At 42.1% G+C, this 20051-nt stretch overlaps 1 protein-coding gene across 2 annotated transcripts in view; it reads left to right on the forward strand.

Annotated features, from left to right (window-relative positions):
• Positions 1-20051, forward strand: part of OTULINL (OTU deubiquitinase with linear linkage specificity like) — a 999021-nt gene that overhangs the window by 659292 nt on the left and 319678 nt on the right. For both annotated transcript variants that reach the window (XM_044065209.1, XM_044065208.1), the window contains exon 5: positions 18251-18400. In XM_044065209.1, coding sequence (XP_043921144.1) covers positions 18251-18400 — 150 coding nt within the window. The remainder of the gene's footprint in view (positions 1-18250; positions 18401-20051) is intronic.

A 20051-nucleotide genomic window follows, 5' to 3' on the forward strand; every position in this document is an offset into this window, starting at 1 on the left:
AACCCACTACCAGAAAATCATATATGTTCAAATGGAAAAAATTCTGTCTGGAGCCTCTGTTGCCATCAGAATTCCCTATCAGTAGAGGTTCCTCTGGTTCTCTCTTATTTGTGTGATCTGCTCCATGCTGGGTTGGGATATTCTTCAGTTAAATCTTACCTGTCAGCATTTTCTGCTTGTCTGCCCGTGAATCCTCCCCTGGCCTCTGTGTGTGAGGTCAAACAATTCCTTAAAGGCTTCCTTCATATCAAGCCTCCCAAGAAGCTTATTCCACCATCTTGGGACTCTATTTTGTACTTGAAAGGTTGATCCAAGCTCTTTTTGAGTCTCCATTTTCAGCTTCCTTTAACATTTCCTTGGAAGACTGTTCTTCTTTTGTGTCTGACTTCTGCCAAGAGAGTGTCTGAACTTCAGTCTCTAATGGCTTTTCCTCATTTTTTTGTTTTTAATAGAAGCAGGTTGTCTCTTTGTACTAATCCTTCTTTCATGCCCAAGATAGTTAATAAGCTCTCCCTTAATCAGTCTGTTCATCTTCCATATTTTTTCCTTCTGTGCAGTCTATCACTGTGGAGGTTCTTCACACTTTGGATTTGCACAGACTAGTTAGGAATTATTTAGACAAAACTAAAGTTATTTGCAAATCTGAACAGCATTTTGCATCTTTTCATTCCAGGACTTTGGGTTTGGCTGTTTCCATGCAAAGCATCTCCTCCTGGATTTGTAAGGCCATTTCTTTCTGTTATTCCTTTCATAGCAAATGTTTCTCCTTTTCTGTAAAGGCACACACTTCTAGGGCAGTTTGTTCCTCTTGTGTGCTTTTTAAGGGTCTGGATACCAGTTCTAGCTTGAAGGCTGCTACTTTGTCCTCTGCTAATATTTTCACTAAACATTACAAATTGGATGTTGTTTCCAGAGCCAGTTCAGGTTATGACATGGCTATCCTGCATGGCTTTGTGAAGGGTAACTGTGTCTTCCTTCTCCCTCTTGAGCTTTTGTGCGCTGCCTTAGGTGAAGCATACTGCAAAATTGATGTAGAAGGCCATAGTACAGTTGTATAAAATCTTTCCAAAACAGTAGGTGTCCTTCACTTCACTGTTGCAGTATTCGTTCCCTCCCTCCTGTTTTTTGCCTTGAGTTCTGTTTTCCTCCTGGCTAAGGGACCTTTCTTCCTTTTTTCCTTCTCTGCTTTTCCTTCTGGATGCATGTGTTCCTCCTTGACCCTGAGGGTATGCTGTTCCAACTGGGGCTTTTTCAGTTCTGAGTGTTTGTGTCTGTATGTCACCTTTATGCCCTGCACCTTGTGCAGGGAGCATACATGTGACGTACATCTCCTGTAAGTACTAGGCTTTGGTAAGTTGGCTGGACATTGGACTACCCTTGGCAGGAGATCCCTTAGGTGAGGAGTACTGCAGCAATGCAGAGAAGGACATCTACTGTTATAAGATTTTACACAACAGTACTTTTACCTTTAAAATGGTTCTCTTTTTTGCCTGGTTCCCTAACTACTAGGCAAATTGCAAATCTTAACTCACAGTCTGTTTACCACTATAACTGCCAAATGTGTTCCTCATGAATTCTTGAATTCTTAGAAATCCATCATTGTTTTTTTGGCTGCTATCAGCCTTGGGAAGTTCAGTTCTTACTGTCAGCAAAACAAAATTATTACATATAATAAAAAAAAAAAAAAAAACAAGCTTCCTTATAAGACCACTGAGTCATCAATCCAGTCTTCAGATTGTGTACTTTTCTTTTTGAACTGTTAAGACACAAAGGCCTGGCTTCAGAAACAAATAGCTTATGTGACTAAGTGTTAAGTAGTGGAGGCAAAGTAGTGCATTGTGCTATTTCACTATGCATTAAGGGCAACATTGTTAACAGGTTCAGAATAACTTGGGCATTTGTGAAAAAAAATAGAGCAGGTAATCTAATGACAAGGACTGTGAAATGGCAGGCACATGACCACATGAATCTAGTAGCATGCACTTACCATGTTTGTGATGATGTGCTTTCACATGCATCACAGTGTGCACAGCTGATAATCCAGCTAATGGCCGTACCGCAAACTTCCTACCATTTTTATATTATCAGTGAATGGTTGTATAGTGCAGGCAGATGGTAGAAAGAGCTAATGAAGGAACACACACATAGACACACACACACACACACACACACACACACACACACACACACACACACACACACACAAGGGCAAAGGAAGAATTATTTTGGGATGGTGAGGCAAGTATTTTCTCTGTGTTTTTTTTTTTTTTTTTTCTTTGTGGGATTGGTGCTCATTTTTACATTTCTTGTATTTCCAAGAAGGGTAGAGTGGGAAGGTAGCAGGAATGGACAAACAAAAAACACAAAAGGCAAAGGCCAACAAGGAAGTGGCTGACACAAATAGGAGGAACACAAAGGAGAGGGGGAGAGAGAGAGGGACAGACAGATGGCAGTTGGTAATAAGGAGAATTGGTCTCAGTGGCGGGGAGGGGGCACCAGGACAGGGAACACCATGATGAGGGACAAGGTGGGGCGTTAGTTTGCTGTCAGGCTGCACAGTGCCACAGTCATCCTGAGGTCAGTCATCTCTGTGACCACCCTTGAGGTTGAGCCCAGTAACTGTCAGCCTGCTGATCAGGACTGGGCAGCAAAGCAGCTCTGCCAGTCACTTTAGGATGCATTTATGAATTTCAGGCAGCAAGTATGGATGTCCAGCTACCAGTCTGACAAGGCCGTCAGCAGGTCTTCCTCCTCCAGCTGGACAACATACCAAAACCATTTGGTGACACCCCTTGATGGGGAGCCTACACCCCCTCTCAAGAGACAGACCACCAGATGGCTCCAGGGAACTTTACAGGTTGCACACTGCTGGATGCCCTAAATCACCTTGCAGAAAAGCTTACCTGGAGACAGCTGGTGGTGAATGTGAATGCAGTCAGTAACTGTAAGGCAGCCCATCAAGTCCATTGCAGGGTCACCAACATAAACCTGCATATCCACTAGACAGCCCATGCCGTTGTACAGGAGAGGATGGCTGTGGATGGTGGTCTGTCTGCAGACCACCCTCAGTGCTGTGAAGGAGTTCTTGTTGCCCCTGTCTGGGGAGACTTGAAGAAGCATGAGACCTGGGAGATGTCTGGATGTGTTAACTGAACTGGATGCACCATCTCATGTCTCGGTTACCCATATACATTCATGGTGTTTTCTTTTGTCATTAGCACATTTTAGTGGAATACCTGTTTGTGCCATGAGCAAAGAGAAGTTCAGCACCACCATATTTCCTCTACAGGCACTTCTGGGCAGCTGCTCACCACCACCACCTTATCTCCTCTAAATGCACATCTACCACGCTAGGTACATTTGTTTGCATTCTTTGCATAGTTGTTATATATGGTGTTTATCTATCTGCTTTTGCAGATGCTATGGTTATGTAGTCCTCTGTTATGGCACAGGGCATGCCTAATGTTAGTGCAGCTTTGGATTTCAATAGTGATGGCAGAATTAAGGTAGTGCAGTCTGAGGGTACAGTACTATATTCTGTATCTGTTATTGTGGAGGACACAGTACTACCCACATCCAATGACACACCTTTGTTACCTGTGGAGCCCACCCCCACATCTCCTGAATCCATGGAAGGGCCCTACTTTGAGAGCTATTCCCTACCCATACACTTTGCAGTGGTCATTAATGCCTCCATGAAGAGTGGGGACATGGGTCGGAAGCATTGGATCAGTGGCTGACACCACCATGGCTCCCATTACCTGAAATGGGTATCAACTAAATTTGAATAGTACATTGGATGTGCAATGCAGTCATCAAGGTGCAAGCAGATGCCACCACTGCGATGGTAGAAGTGAAAGGTTTTATGTGTGACCTGAGTAACAATGTATGTGAGGTTAAGTAGTGCCTGGGTCAGAAGATTGGCATGAGATAGACACACCTCTTTGCCTTCACTATCACCATAGATCTGTCTGTCTTCATGCTTTAGGGCTAATGCCATTTCCATGGCCCCTGTTCATCTACCTTCACTGTGGGTATGCCCCACAGGATAGGTGGGTCGAGTTTACATACTGTTACCCCCTTCACACCACCTACCAGGGATGCCCTTGGTGCAGTAACGTGTGCCTGCCCACATAGCTGTAAAGTATGTGATAGTTAAGGCACATTGCATGGCCAGGTGGTTATGATCTTGTCGTTTGCCATTGTCTTTGCTAGTGGGTGTTGGTGCCAGTGCTGTTCCTCTGGAGGAACCCTAATTTGTTGATGTTCACAGTCTGCACCATTCCCTTCTGAGAAGTAATAGCACAAGTCACCCACAAAGATTCACTCAGTGCAATGACCTCTACAGGAGCTGTGTACCCTGAATCTTATTTTGAACAAGTACCCAGTACTGCTGGACACCCACTACTCTCAGAAATTGCTACTCTCTCTCTACACCATCTATCCAGCTTCCCCAATCTCCTGTACATATCATTCACTCCTATCCACATCCTTAGTTCACCCTCTCGCAACACTCTGACATTTGTTGATTCCCACAACTGTGACCTGCCTTCACTGCAGGGTAGGTGATACGTGATGCACAGCATGTCCAGCCAATGCACTGTAAAACATACCCTGGGTGTAGTACTGCATACCTCAGTTTTAATCTTTGTTGTGTCTTATCTGGCCCATAGTTGTGAACCAGATGACACCACTTTGTTATTGCTGTAGTGCATTGCTCCCATCTCTACCTCACATGAGTCTTCCCCCATTGCAGGTTCCTCTGACATCACCGCCTCTGCTGGCTCTGGTGTTTCTGGTCCTCTGATGGCAATCCCCTCTTCTAGCTTTCTGTATGCCAACATGTTAGACAGGATTGCACAGACAGCAAATATCTTGCTGCAGGTGTCCAGAATATACTACCACTGGAAAAATCTAGGCACCCTTCATCACTCTGAATCATGCCCATGCCTCCATTCATAGCTTTTTAAGTGCAAAGGGTCTAACACACTTTCATGCCTGGTGTCATTACATTTGCTTTTTCCTACTGGTACAGTCCCATTTCTGGCCTAACGTGTGTCTCCATGATGTGTGGTTGCAAGTTGAAGAGACACAACCTTTGAAAAATCAGTTACATTATGCCAGGTTAAGCTGATGTCATTAAAGTCCTTTTCAGATGACACCAGTGATGCAGGGATGGGAGTCATAGGAATCCCTGCCTTAGAATGATGAGGTATATGTGAAGATATCCAGCAGTTTGTTTTGTTTTGATTTTTGGCATAATTGCCAAATGACCAGCAAGAAACTGTTTTCTCTTGACCAGTTTATAGAAGAAAACAGCAGCAGAAACAAAGCAAAAGTACCTGTTGTCACTGGATTCATTATGAACTGCTACTGAAGTTGACCTTCTCACTGGCCAGATGATTTATCTTTTGCACCTCGATATCCCTCTGTTGGCTGCAATGATTCATCTGGGGTCCACACATGGCAAGTCTTCTTGCAATGAGATGAATGGATCCACGTTGGTAGTCCTGCACAGCAAATAGCAGTCAAGTTAGTTAGCAGCTTGGTCTGGTAAATTGTTACCTTTCGTTATAACATCCTTGCCCTTTTGATGGGCACAACATTTGATTACAGACAGCCTCTTAGGTAACAAAAGCACATCTAAAAATGATTTTATGTACCCTTAATTTTTAATTTGATTTCCTGAAGAGGTCAAAAACCCTCTCTCTTTCCAAAGGTGTCCAAAATCATGTACCTCCCCAAAAGCATAATGGCTTTCTGTAAAAATATTGGCCACCTTGTCTTTGGCTAACTCACAAGCTTTTTGCAAAGCCACTAGCTCAGCTATTTGAGCAGGGTGAACACCCTCCAATCTTTGTTGCAACAATATTGCCTCTTCAGTGTAGACGGTTATTCCCAAGATCAGCTTCCCTGTTTGAGTTCTTCCACAGGAGCGGTCCATGAGCAAGTTCAATTCAGCATTGGGTATAGGAGTATCCTTTAAGTCCTCCTTAGGAGAAAGCAAATAGTTACAAACACACACACACACACACACACACACACACACACACACACACACACACACACACACACACACACACACACACACACACACTCTCATGCTCTTCACCATCCTCAGCAGTAGGCAACAGAAATGCAGGATTTAGAACAGGACAGCGGATCAGAGAAATAGATGGATCACAAAGAAGTGTAAGTTCATATCTAGTCAGACGTGCAGTCAAGAGTGGTTGAGTTTTCATTTTAAACAAAAGAGATGATACAGAATGAGGGACAGCTACTGTGAGATCATGCCCAAGCACCAATGATTGTGCCAGATTAACTAGAATGGCAGCAGTGGCAACTGCCCTTAAACAGGGTGGAAAACCTTTTGCAACAGAATCAAGTGCTGTCCTGTAGTAAGCTAATGGACGATAGCTGTCCCCATGTTTTTGTGCAAGTACTCCTTGAGCAAATCCATTTCTTTCATGACAGAATAAAATAAAAGGTTTATTATAGTCTGGTAACCCTGAAGCTGGGGCAGAAGCTAAAGCTGGTTTCAAATTCTGAAATTAATTTTCCTCTTCACTGTTCCAACTAAGAGGCTCTGGTGTATCCTGCCTTAAAAGATTTGTCAAAGGTTTGGCAATGTCTGCATAGTTAGGGATCCACTGTCTACAGTATCCTGTCATACCTCGGAAAGACCTAAGCCGTCGCTGAATAGTCGGACGTGGGGCCTTAGATATTGCATCATTGCAAGATGGTAACACTTGCCTGCTACCTTGAGATATTAAATGCCCATGATAACGTACCTGGGATGACCACAATTGTAGTTTTTCTCTAGACACTTTGTGTCCCTTTTCCGCAAAGATAGTCAGAAGATGCAAGGTAGCCTGCTGACATTGCTGAAAGGAATTTGATGCTATCAGTAAATCATCTACGTATTGTACTAACACAGACTGGCTGCAGTGGTGCAGCGGTTAGCGTTGTCGTCTCACAGCAAGAGGTTCTCCCATTCGATTCTCAGCTGAAGCGCCTTCTGTGTGGAGTCTGCATGTCCTCCTCGTGGTCGAGTAACGTTAAAGACAAGCAGGTAGGTTAGAGCGTGAATGGGTGTGCCTTCGTGGAAGGTTGGGCATCGGGCTGGTAACTCGGCACCGTAAAAATCCACTGCCAATCATTAGCAGACCGGAGTTCTGCTGTGGTGACCCCTAACCTCGAAAAGCCAAGAGACATTACTGTTGTACTAACACTAACCCACCTGGAAATGCCACATTCTCCAAATCTTTTTTGCAGAATTTGAGAAAATAATGAAGGAGATTCAGTATATCCTTGTGGCAACCATGTCCAGGTATATTGCTGTCCCTGATAAGTAAAAGCAAACAGAAACTTACTATCAGGGTGAATAGGTATAGAAAGGAATGCTGAACATCAATCTATTACAGAAAAGTAACTAGCTGTAGGTGGTATGCAACTCAGTATTGTTCCTGGATTTGGAGCAACAGGAAAGGTAGGCAGTACTGCATTATTTACAGCCCTTCAAATCTATAGGTATCCATCCCTGGCTTTTTAACTGGAAAAATAGGAATATTACAAGGACTTTTAGCTGGTATTATTATTCCTTGCTGTATTAGGGACTGAATTACAGGTTTGATTCCCTGCTCTGCTTCCGACTTTAGTGGATATTGTGGAAATACCCAGCCAAGCCCTCTTATTTAGAAGAGATTCCAGGCCTGTTCAGAAACACAAGAAGCATCCAGAAAGAGATTTCCAGAGAAACCTCAGAGGGACCCCAGATGTGGGAGGTCTCCCTTTCCAGAAAAATTTCTGTGACTATCTTCCAAATACTAGCCCCCGTCCTGTTCTGCCCTCCTCCCAAAAATAACTCAGTCCGTCTCAAACTGGGAAAACATTACCACAGATCAGGGGTGCTCCCCATTATTAAAAAAGGTTATGCCATGTCTTGGAAAGAACTTCCTCCATTGAATGGTATACCCCCACAACCAACTTCAGCTTCTACCACCTATTCTCCAGGAACAACAGGCCCAAGGTACACAATAGTTCTTGTGCTGATAAAATTTGCAGGGAGGTGTGTTTACTCCATACTGTTCCTAGTTCCAAGAAAAGGACAATGGAGACCCATACTGGATCTCTCTTGGCTAAACATTTTCCTAAAAGTGCCAACCTTCAAAATGCTCTCTCTAGAAACACTGCTGCCTTTTATACTTCCACAGGTATACCTACTCTACCTGGATCTAAAGGATGCCTATGTACATATTCCCATTCACCCCTCCTACAGGAGGTTTCTCAGGTTTTGAGAGTTTTCAGTTTACTACTTTGCCTTTTGGGCTTTCAACAGCTCCAAGAGTATTCACAAAGTGCCTAGGACCAGTAATAGCCTCCTGTTGAACTCCGGCAATTCTTATTTCCCATTACTTAGATGATCTGCTAATCCAGGCGACTTCAGATCCTACAGCAATGTCTAAAGTTCACCCTCAACTATCTCTTGCAGTTGGAGTTCATGGTCAACTCCAAAATGTTCTCCCTTCAGCCCACTCAGGACCTGGTGTTCCTGGGCTGCAGAATGGACGCCGAGAGTAGCAGGCCTACTTACCTCAGAAGAAGGTGCTAAAGTCATAAAAAAATAACATTAATTATTTACCTTAAATGCCTTCAGTCTGGAACAACACTTCAGGATGTGCAAACAGAAATTTTATTCTTACAGCGCTAGGAGACGATCTAAAAGAGAGAAAGAAAAAGAAAAAAAAACACAAAAACACAAACCAACCCTTTCCCCTTACAAAACAATTTCCCTGCCAAGACTAGTATGTTTGCACACCCTGAATAGCTGCACATCTGAGTCTCTGACTATTCCATACAAAGCATTGTTGAATTCACAGAAAATCTGTGATAGGCCCTATTCCAGAACTGCCCTGCAGCAATACCAAAGTTCAGATCCAGAGAACGGCACCAAATTGTTATAGTTCATAGATTCATAGAATAGTACTAGGCTAACTGCCCTTGTGGGCCATTTTAAGCCTAGCCAGTTACCCCACATAAGAATCAAACCCTGCACCTTGTGTCTGTAAGGTAAACAGCTTAACCATTATACCAACCTCCCTCCCCATTTCATAAATAAATAATATTAAGAATTTACCTTAAATGCCTTCAGTCAGGAACAAAACTTCAGGATGTGCAAACAGAAATGTTATTCTTACAGTGCTGGGAGACAATCTTCATAGCAGTTGGTAAATCAGTCTCACTTTACATAGAAAAACTGTATTTGTATACATTTTTCTTATCAAACTTTTCATGCAGCTTTCTTATGTTACAACGACTCTGACTAATAGAAAACTTTGCAAATGTCCTCATCCCTCGTAATTTTCGCATCAGACTTTACATGAACACCTTTCTATACATGATCCACCTGCTTCCAAGGCGTCTTGTTTCTGAGTTTGGATGTTTCAGACCTTCCCTAGCAACAATGCACTCATATCCTGGAGGAGTCAGGCTAACAAATTCCTTTTACAATAGCTAACATGCCTCAACTTCATACACTTACTTTTTCCTTGTTACATATTAAAAAAATGTAGTTGAAACAAGAGCAATAACTAGCTTATGAAGCTGTATTTTTCCCAGCCCTGCATACAAATTATATTTGCTTTTTAACAATCATGTTATAGCATTATTAATGAAACTGAAATGAATATACATTTAAATAAGCTGATCTTGTCCCATAACAAAGGTGCAGAGCCTTACAGCTTATTTTCACAACCTTTTCTCCTTCAGCAGATGCTCAGCCAGGGATCTCCTAAGAGCTCTTGAATTCATGGCAGCAACCATCCCAGTGGTCCCTCTAGCTAGGTTGTACATGACATAAATTCAGTGGTACCTGAAACAGTATGGCCCCACCACTCTCATCTTCTTGACACAGAGATCCACTGTGTAGCTTGTCTAAGGGAGGAGTTGTCATGGTGGAGAGGCCAGGTGAAACTCAACTCAGGGGTCCCCTTCAGTCCACAAACACCAACTCGGGAGATTTACACTCACAGCTCAGACTACGCCTAGGGGACCTGGACAGTTTCCCACTAAGTTCAGGGAAGGTGGCAACATATGCTCAAAGAGGAACACATCAGCCTGAAAGTGATGAGCACCATCATTCTAGAACTTCAGGTTTTCTCACACATCTGGAAGTTAGGCTGTCTGTGAGTATTTAGACAACACTACAGTCATGCGGTACATAAACAAGCAGGGAGGCACCAAATCATGCCAACTGTGCATGCTAACAGAGTGCTTGGAACCTGGCTACCTAGAAGAGCACATATCTGCTCACCACATACATCCCATCACAGTACAGTGTTCTAGAAGACTCATTAAGCAGGTCCATAGAGGACCCTCACAAATGGATCCTAACTAGACCAGTCTTACTGGATGTCCTGCAGATGTGGGGAACACCTCAGATAGATTTATCTGCCTCAGAGAGCAACAAACTCTCCCTCTTTTGCACCAGGACCCCTTGTCCCTCAGCTTGGAGAGCAAATGCATTCTCCTTGTAGTGGCCAGGGAAGTGTCTGTATGCCTTCCCTCCACTACCAATAATTCTAAAGGTATTAATAAATGTCCAAAAAAAAAAAAAAAAACTCTTACTGGTGACACCTTTTTTGGCCAAGACAACTTTGGTTTCCCTCTTCCATTTAGCCAGGGCAGTCGCCACAAACTTTTACACAGCAAAAAGGTTCACTGCTTTATCCAAACCTGTCATCCCCAGACCTAAGCCTATGGATGTTAGGGTTCTGATCCCTTTCAGGCACCAGTTTTCTGAGGATGTACTTCAGGTTCTACAGGAATCAATGAGACCTACTACTCAGAAATTCTATATAGCCAAATGGAAGATATTTTCTTTCTGATGTCATAGCAGTAATCAGGACCCGACACAAACAGAGGTGCCTTCCATCCTAAAGTATTTGTGTGAACTCATGAATGCAGGTCTTACATTCTCCTCCATCAAGACCCACCTGTCAGCCATTTCTGTCTGTCTTTCTCTCAGTCTGCTTGTTATATCCAAGCTGGAGATCAAACAGTTCCTAAAAGGGGTACTACGTCTAAGACCCCCAAGGAAGCTCTTGCCCCCTCCTTGGGACCTCAACTTAATAGAGGAAAAGCTCACTCTGCCTCCTTTTCAGCTAGACACTTAAGCAAATCTCAAATTCTGCACCCAAAAGAGTCTCAGAGCTACAGGCACTCATTGCCATTTCACCCTTTGTTATTTTTCACATGGACAGGGTACCCTGAGGGTTAACCCCTCTTTCGTGTCTAAAGTAGTGAAAGAGATGTCCCTCATCCACGCCATAAACCTCCCTACTTTCTTTCCCATCCCATCCCATCCCACAGAACAGGGGAGAAAGACTCCTGTAAGCCTACAGACAGCCAAGGTTTTATTTCGATAAGACAACATCTATCCTAAGCCAGATCAACTGTTTATTTTATTCATGGACCCCAAACTGGGCCAGCCAGTATTTAAACAAACCATTACAAGCTGGATCTCTAATTCCATCTCATTTTGTTATTCTCACCATAGTAAAGCTTTGTCCTCTTGCCCTTGAGTTCACTGTTCTAAGGCAATGCCATCCTCAGGGGCCTTCTACAAAGGGGTTGATGCCAGAACTATCCTGGAAGTGGCTACCTGGTCCTCAGTACACACCTTCAATAAATACTACAGAATTGATGCCTTTTCAAGATCCAGGGCTACCTTCGATATGTCAGTTCACTCAGGCTTCTTGGGCAGTTCATTTCTCCATTAGCCAACTTCCTTTCATCTCCCTTTAGCTCTGGGAATCACCCATCTGCTTGGAATACTGCAAAAGTGATCTCAGGACACAGTACAGTTGTGTATGTCCTGCTGATCAATGCTGCAGTATTCTTTCCCATTCTCCTTCCCCTCTTGTTTGGGGTAACATGTCTTAGTCTCTCTCTTTCTGCCCTATCTGCATGACCGTCAGACCAATGGAGCTTGTACAACTTTCTTCTTGGCCCCTGTGAGATCCCCAATCTGGACCAGTAATCAAGGAGCTTGAATCCTCACCATTGACACTGGAGTGGGACATTCACTTGGAATACAGATGGACACACTCTGTATTTCCAGATGCAGACCTCTCTGCATCGAGCACAATTTCCCTTAAGAGCACCCAGGGAACACACTCATTCCGGGGTCTGGTTCCTCTCTATATCTGTCCAGCCCCCCAACAAGACTTCCCACTGGCACAGCTTAGAGTTGAGCACTTAGATGGGGTTCCAAACTAAGTCGTCCCACATCCTCTCTGTGAAACCAGTGTTGTGTGTCCCTACTCCAAGCAGCTGACACACACAAACACACACTCTTTGAAATTTGATTTTCACACACACACACAGCCCTGGGAAAGGCTGGCACAAATTCACCTGCTGTGCCCCCTTCTGCCCAGACTGTAAGGTAGTTATCACTGCCACCAGAACCCTTGCCAGCTACTTTAAGGCTCTTACAAGAGTACCCAATTATACTGAGTGAAATTAATATAAATACAAATGGTAATGTTGACCAAACAGCAAGGCTTTCAGGAGTGGCCAGTGTTATCATCAAATAAATATATGCAAATACTCTCAAAGCTTAAATATTTTCTAAAAAGGACCAGGCTCAATGAAATGTTTAAATATATTTAATAATAAATAATAAAAGAACAAGAAAATACTAATTGTCTATTTACAATAAACACAAGAGATTCAGTCACATGGAATATTAAAAATAGCACCAATGGAAAGTTTCACACAGTTATAGAAAAACAGTATCTACCAAGTCTCACTATATATTCCTAGTTGACTAAAACAACAAAACAAAGCAAGATGAGTGAGTGGCCCTTATTGTTAGATCCAAGACAGAATGCAGAATGTTGAGAGCAATCTCCTACTAATATCTAAATATTATTTCTGAGTTGATTGCACAGTGAAATCACATATGGTCATCTGACTCTGTTTTCCACACTTACCAACACTAGAAGCTGACAGAATTTTAGCACCTGTGTGTTAACCATACACACAGATAGAACTTTGCTCAGATCTCCTGGAAGTCATAAAACAATAAAACACTTCCCTTCTTCCTACAGGAGGTGCAGCCTATTCTCTAGCACAGACATTGTGTCTCTGGTGCCATTCAAAACTGTGAGATAATATCTTTATGGCTTAACCCATAAAGTAATTTAATTTCAGATATGTTTTGAAGTTTAAGATTAACCTCCTCCCATCTGTTGAAACATATACATTCAATTGGTTCCCTATTAAAACCGCGAAGGTCCACTTACCCAAATACAGAAACGTCAACACATATACATCATACCACAAAAACACTGATCGTCCTGAAGCGCTAAATCAGAAATGTCGAATCATCATGGTTGGCTCTTCTGCGGTATAGCTCCGTAAGGTAAGTGTGTGATAGTTACGGACCTTAGGGTTAGGGTGCGGGTTAAGATAAGTGCATAGATAGTAATGTATGTAAGGTTTACTTTAGGGTTAGAAGTAGGGTTTTGGTTAGTGTATGTATGTATGTGGTTTATTTATTTTGTTTGGGTAGGTAGTATGTAGTGGGCGGTGGGGTTGGACAACTATGACTGTTCGAGATTTTGAATTTCGCGGTTTAGGGCATTCGGTGTAATTGTGGTTTGGATAATATGTTTCGATGTTTATGTATTCGCTGAATAGGACTTTTGCGGTTCTAATATAGACCCCATTCAATTCAGTTACAGTAATACATGTGCATTTCTTTTCCTTCCCACAGAGCACACCGCTGATACATTTTAACACAAACAAACCTCACAAATACATTTTCAGCATCTGTACAAATCAGTTTGATATACAAATGACATATAATTTTTAAAACAATTTCAGCTAGCTGTGCTGGCATAAGTTATACATCCACTACCCTACTTCTCCTGGCATAGCTGGCTATGCCTCCTGTCATCACAGCCCCTATTATTTGACCAGTCACTTTCTCAGGGGTCTTCAGGCCACTGGCTTGGAGATAAGTTTGTGGATCTGCACTCATACATCCACCTAAATACACTGCACTTGTGAGCTACGGTCATATGTCAGGCATACGATCCAGGGAATGTTAAAATTTGGTAGCCCAGCCAGACGTCAGCATAGATAATCTATCTGTTTGGAATACAGCAACATTTATCAGTAAGATGGTGGTGGTGCTGCGGTAGTGTTGTCGCCTCACAGTAAGATGTCCTGTTCAATTCTCAGCTAGAGCGTCTTCTGTGTGGAGACATGCGTGAATGGGCATACCTTCGTTGAAGGTTGTGCGTCAGGGCTGGCAACTCAGCACCTAAAAATCTACTGCCAATCATTAGCGGACCAGAGTTCTGCTGTGGCGACCCCTAACAGGGAAAAGCCAAAAGACACAACAACAACATCTACTGTTATGGTAAGTTATTACACAACTGTACTGTCCTTCTGCAATGTAAGGGAAAGTGGCTTGCCCTGTCATGAATGTTAGCAGTGAGATTTGTCTCAAGACTTGTACTGTTTGGCTAACATGGCTGTTGCTGCTAGCATTGTAGCATAGTCTGAGTTTCTTTTCACTCAGAAATTGGAGTGTATGAACTCACTGGTGGCTGAGGCTGATAGTACAATTTTTATAAGCTTCTGAATAATTTTACCATGTTGTTTACCCTGTTTTGCATTCATGACCAGGCTCATTACCATAACCTTGCTTATTTCTGTATCATTCTGTGGTCATTAGCATATCAAGCAATAGCACTACCTGCGTCTCTGAGTCAGCCCCACCCTGCATGCCACTACTCACTGTGCTGTTTCATCTAATGCTTTGCTTTATTTATTTCTAAGTCCTACCTAATATTTTGTATCGCTGAATTCTGAATGTAGTAGTATAAGTGCACATTTCTTTATTAGGCATACCTACAATGTATGCAAACATGTTTTCAAGGGGGGGAGGTATCCTGCAACCTCCTTCCCACATGGGGGCTTTAAGCACCACTCTTTTCTAAAAGTATCAAGTCTATGAACTCAAAGATCATATAAACAATGGAAGGGGGATATTCAGTTATGTCTTCTGCATGTTTGTGCAGTCATTGATTTGATGTTATGAATTCTTAGGGTATGGGGTGAAGCCCATCTTACCTCCATGAAAAAAAAATTACCATTAGCTACATTTATCGGGTCTATATTATATGCTCGAAGTTTTAAAACTTTGACGCTGACATAATCGACCCTATATGAGCGAAGTTTTAAAACTAGTTCATAATACTGAAAACTCAAAATATTAAAAAGGAGGAATTTGACCTTACCCCAGAATTGTACGATCCTGGAGTAGGTATATATAATTAGCGGTGGGGGTGCAGGGGTGTTGCCCTTTTGCATTAAAAAATATTTCAGTATTCTAAACTTTCAATATTATGTACTGCATCCATATATATATATATATATATATATATATATATATGTGTGTGTGTGTGTGTGTGTGTGTGTGTGTGTGTGTGTGTCAGTCACAGCAGATGTGATAAAGATGCTGAGTGAGGTAGGGGAGAAATGGCTCCTGAGAGCACTCATAGCAGTGTGGAGAGAAAGGTGCATCTTAGATGACTGGAGATTAAGCATACTTGTGCCAGTCTTCAAGAACAAAGGGGACATCCACAACTATGGGCAGTACAGAGGTATCAGACCCCTGTCACACTGCATGAAAGTTCTGGAGAGGATGATTGATAAACAGATCCTTAGAATAATGGAAAGTAAGATGAGAGATGAGCAGTTTGGATTCAGATCAGGATGCAGCACAACTGTCTCAGTGTTTGCAGTGAGGCAGATAGTTGAGAAGAAGCTAGAGATGAGGAAAGAGTCCAACTGGACATTCCTACACTTGGAGAAAGCTTATGACAAGGTCTCAAGAAAGCTGATTTGGGCAGTACTGTGAAGGTTCAAAGTCCCAGAAACACAGATAGAATTAGTGCAGACTATGTACAAGGACCCAATGGCTCAAGTAAGAACAGGGTTGGGTCTCACAGAAGGGGTTCCCAGTGGGAGTGGGTGTGTACCAGGGTTCAGTTCCGGGCTTGCTGCTGTTCATACTGGTGATGGGACTACATTTTCAAACAGGTTGGAGGAGACAGATCCACATAGTTGCTGTATGCAGATTGTGGCATTACAGGCAGACTCTGAGCAAGAACTGCAGCAAAGGATAGGGGAATGGAATGCAAAACTGAAGGCACATGGGATGAAAGTAAGTACAGATAAGACAGTGGCAATGGTAGCAAATTGGGGAAATCAGAAGAAGCTGAGAATTGAGATAGAAGGGAAGATAGTGGAACAGATTAACAGCTTCAAGTATCTGGGAGGGGTAGTTGAGAAGGGAAGTCTGAATGAAGAGGTCAAAGCTAGAATCAGAGGGGCTGCAGACAGCTGGCATAGAGTGTCAGATGTAGTGTATAACAGAATAATGCCAAAGAAGCTGAAAAGTAAGTTGTACAAACAGTGGTGCAACTAGTACTACTATATGGCACAGAAGTCTGGGTAGTAAAGGCAGAGCAGATGTGAAAGCTGGAGGTGATGGCAATGAAGTGCCTGAGAAAGGTGGTAGGATGCATGCTGTGGGACAGATGAAAAAATGAGGACTTAAGAGCAGAAGCCAAAGTAGCTCCAGTTGCAGAAAAGATGAAAGAGAACAGATTACGGTGGTTCGGACACATGTGGAGAAAAGCAGAAGACAGTCAGGTGAAGAAGATTTGGGACAGACAGGAAGAAGGTAAGAGGAAACGAGGTTGTCCAGCAAAGAGGTGGATGGACAGTGTGAAAGAATGAGAGAAGATGTGCAACAGTCCATTATGAGTGTTGATGAAGCAGGAGTGTGGCATTGAATCAAGAGAGATGGGGACAGTTAACACAATACTCCGACCCCATGTAGAAAATGGGGGGAAGAGGGTTAGTGATGATGATGGTGTGTGTATATGTCTGTGTAAACACACACTTTACCTATAGTCAAAGTACTGAAAAATCAAAAAGATTGAACTCAGTACATCGAACATTTAATACACTGAAACTCAACAGAGCAAATAAGGACTGTACTTTCCTCTTCCAATCCATTAACCCTGCCACTAATTCTGGCAATACATCATCAGAATAGTGGTGGTGTTACAGGAAGAGTTTTTCTAAGATCGGGTGTAGGGTTGGGGTTAGGGACAGGGTCAAGGTTAGCACTTATTAGTAAGGCGGAACAGGTAGGCTTATTAATATGTGCTGCCCTAACCCTACTGGGCGGCGCAGTGGTTCAGCAGTTAATGCTGTCGCCTCACAGCAAGAGGTTCTCTGGTTCGATTCTCGGCTGGGGTGCCTTCTGTGCGGAGTTTGCATGTTCTCCCTGCGTTCGCGTGGGTTTCCTCTGGGTACTCCGGTTTCCTCCCACATTCTAAAGACATGCTTCTGGAGCATTTCGCCCCAGGCCTCCGCTGAAAACAGGATCCGTGGAACCTAGTCGGACTTTCCCGGTCAACAAATGTTAAATAAATAAAATAAATAAATTATACACACAAGTAAATTATCAATCACCAGTGTCAGTACTGCTGAAACTGAAAATGTTGACAGTTTCATGTGAATTGAAATATATATTTAAAAAAAAAAAAAATACTTCTTTTGCAAGGCATAAACTCCCTCTTCATCTCACCAATTGAAAATGCATTCAAACTATATATATATATATATATATATATATTTTTTTTTTTTTTTTTTTTTTAACAGAGGGAGTCCCCCACCTGTCCCCATCTGAGGGGTGTTGCCCTTACACATCCCTGCCACTTGTATATAACCAGTTCTGAAATCGCACAACAATGAGCTAAAGGGAAATGTCCCTGTTCTCACTGTTTGACATTCTGGCATCAGCAGCATCCCACTCAGCTTGTTAGACAAAGTGTAAATCTACCAAAATATTCATCTTTTCACACTTTGGTATAAAAGAAATTTAAAATGCTTAATTGCAGCCATACATGCATTTTTTTGTGTGTGTGTTTGTTTCTACATGTGTGTGTGTGTGTGTGTGTGTGTGTGTGTTTGTTTCTACATGTGTGTGTGTGTGTGTGTATATATATATATATATATATATATGTCTGTATATGCACACATATGTATGTACATGCCTTAAAGAGCAACAGCATGCCTGGTCTTTGTTCCTTCATAATGAATGATCCTGGTGTATTTGCTCATTTTAAAGCAAGTTTCTTTTTGTGTGCATTTCTAGGGCTACAGAGAAGTCTACAAGAACCATAACATTAAGCACATACGTCGAGTGCGAGGTGATAACTACTGTGCATTGAGGGCAACATTATTCCAGGTGTTGATACGGGGCTTACCTTTGCCAACATGGATTAAGGAGCAAGATATAGTCAAGGTAGTGCCACTGAGTTCTGCATATCTGTCACACTTAAAAGCCACTGAGTTCTGCATGGTATCTGTCACATTTAAAATCCACTGAGCTCTCTGCATGGTATCTGTCATACTTAAAAGCCACTGAGTTCTGCTTCGTATCTGTCACACTTAAAAGCCACTGAGTTCTGCATGGTATCTGTCACACTTAAAAGCCACTGAGTTCTGCATGGTATCTGTCACACTTAAAATCCACTGAGCTCTCTGCTTGGTATCTGTCGCACTTAAAAGCCACTGAGTTCTGCATGGTATCTTTCACACTTAAAAGCCACACAGTTCTGCATGTTATCTGTCACACTTAAAAGCATCCAAGATGACTGGTTTCCATGAAAAGAACTGTACGTCCAAACTACATGTTGCATTTTTCTGTTTGTTATGAGCTGACACATAAATTGTAGTTTTATGTTCTTATTAACTAGCATTTCCTGATTCATAAATATGTTAAATGTGAAAATACCTTCTAGCACTTGGCTTGTTATACTGCAGTAGTGTCACACTGTGTAAGTGTAACAGACTCAAGTAGTTGTTGTGAGACAGAATGAAGAGTGGGTCAGGAGAAAGCTGTCAAGTATGAGCAGTTATTTTTATTTGAGTTAGGTGAACACCCATATGCTTCATTTTTTCTCATATCTTTCATGTTTTTGAACTAAATTTAAATATTACCTGTCTGGTCTTGTGGCACTGTTACCAGAAAGAAGCTTAACATGTTGTGTAACATGCCATAGCTGTGTTTGTGTGTCTGTGTACAGAGCATATCTTTCAACTGATGGCTGAAATCAAATGATTTATTGTACCATCCTCAAAACAGTGTTGTATTTGTCATTTTTTTGTGAAACTTTGATTCTAGTGACAGCTGACATTTTCTCTCTGCCATGTGGTAATATTCTTTATCTTACCATGTAATGAACTGCTGCTACAGTTTTATTTTCTGTAATTTGTGATTACTCTGTCTGTGAAATGGAACAAGATGGGTTGTCATTGTAGTTGATCTTTGCCTTTTTTCCCATTATTATGAGCCCATGGGATTAATGTACTAAAGTAAGGCTGGCTGTTGAAAGCACATATCCCCTTAGAGAAAACATTGCTTTTAATATGTTCATTTTACTTTTCAATCATACCGTGTTTTTCTGTTGAATAATGTAGTTTTGGCTGTTTAATTTCATTCCTGTGACTTTCAGATGCTTGTCATTTAATAGATAGATAGTCTATTGCAGTAACAGATATATCCAGTTTCACCAAAAGCTGAGCTGAGTCTCTTTATGTTTAGTAAAGATTAGATATTTATGTGAAAGTCATGACGAACTAGTGTCACTTTTATAAAAATGCAACCATTGACACGTCGCTTCATTACTTGGTTAATACCACAGTTAATATGGACTGTTTATGTACAAAATAAACAGAGCCAGTGTTGACTTTGTCATGTTTATGTTTTGGAAGTGTTGGTACAGGCATTTAGGTAGGAGATTTTATAGTGGGGGGAGATGATCGCTGCGCATCTACCAAACAGGGCTGAAGTCTTGTTTAAGTCCAGTGAAAAATCGGCACATATCCAGTCTGGTGTTACTACATAATGCTTGCTTTGGCTAAGTAAGTAGAAATGGGAAGATGACCCTGGG

The sequence above is a fragment of the Protopterus annectens genome, chromosome 3.part0 (genome assembly GCF_019279795.1).
Source record: "Protopterus annectens isolate FY-2018-M chromosome 3.part0, PAN1.0, whole genome shotgun sequence".
In the NCBI taxonomy this organism is placed as follows: domain Eukaryota; kingdom Metazoa; phylum Chordata; order Ceratodontiformes; family Protopteridae; genus Protopterus; species Protopterus annectens.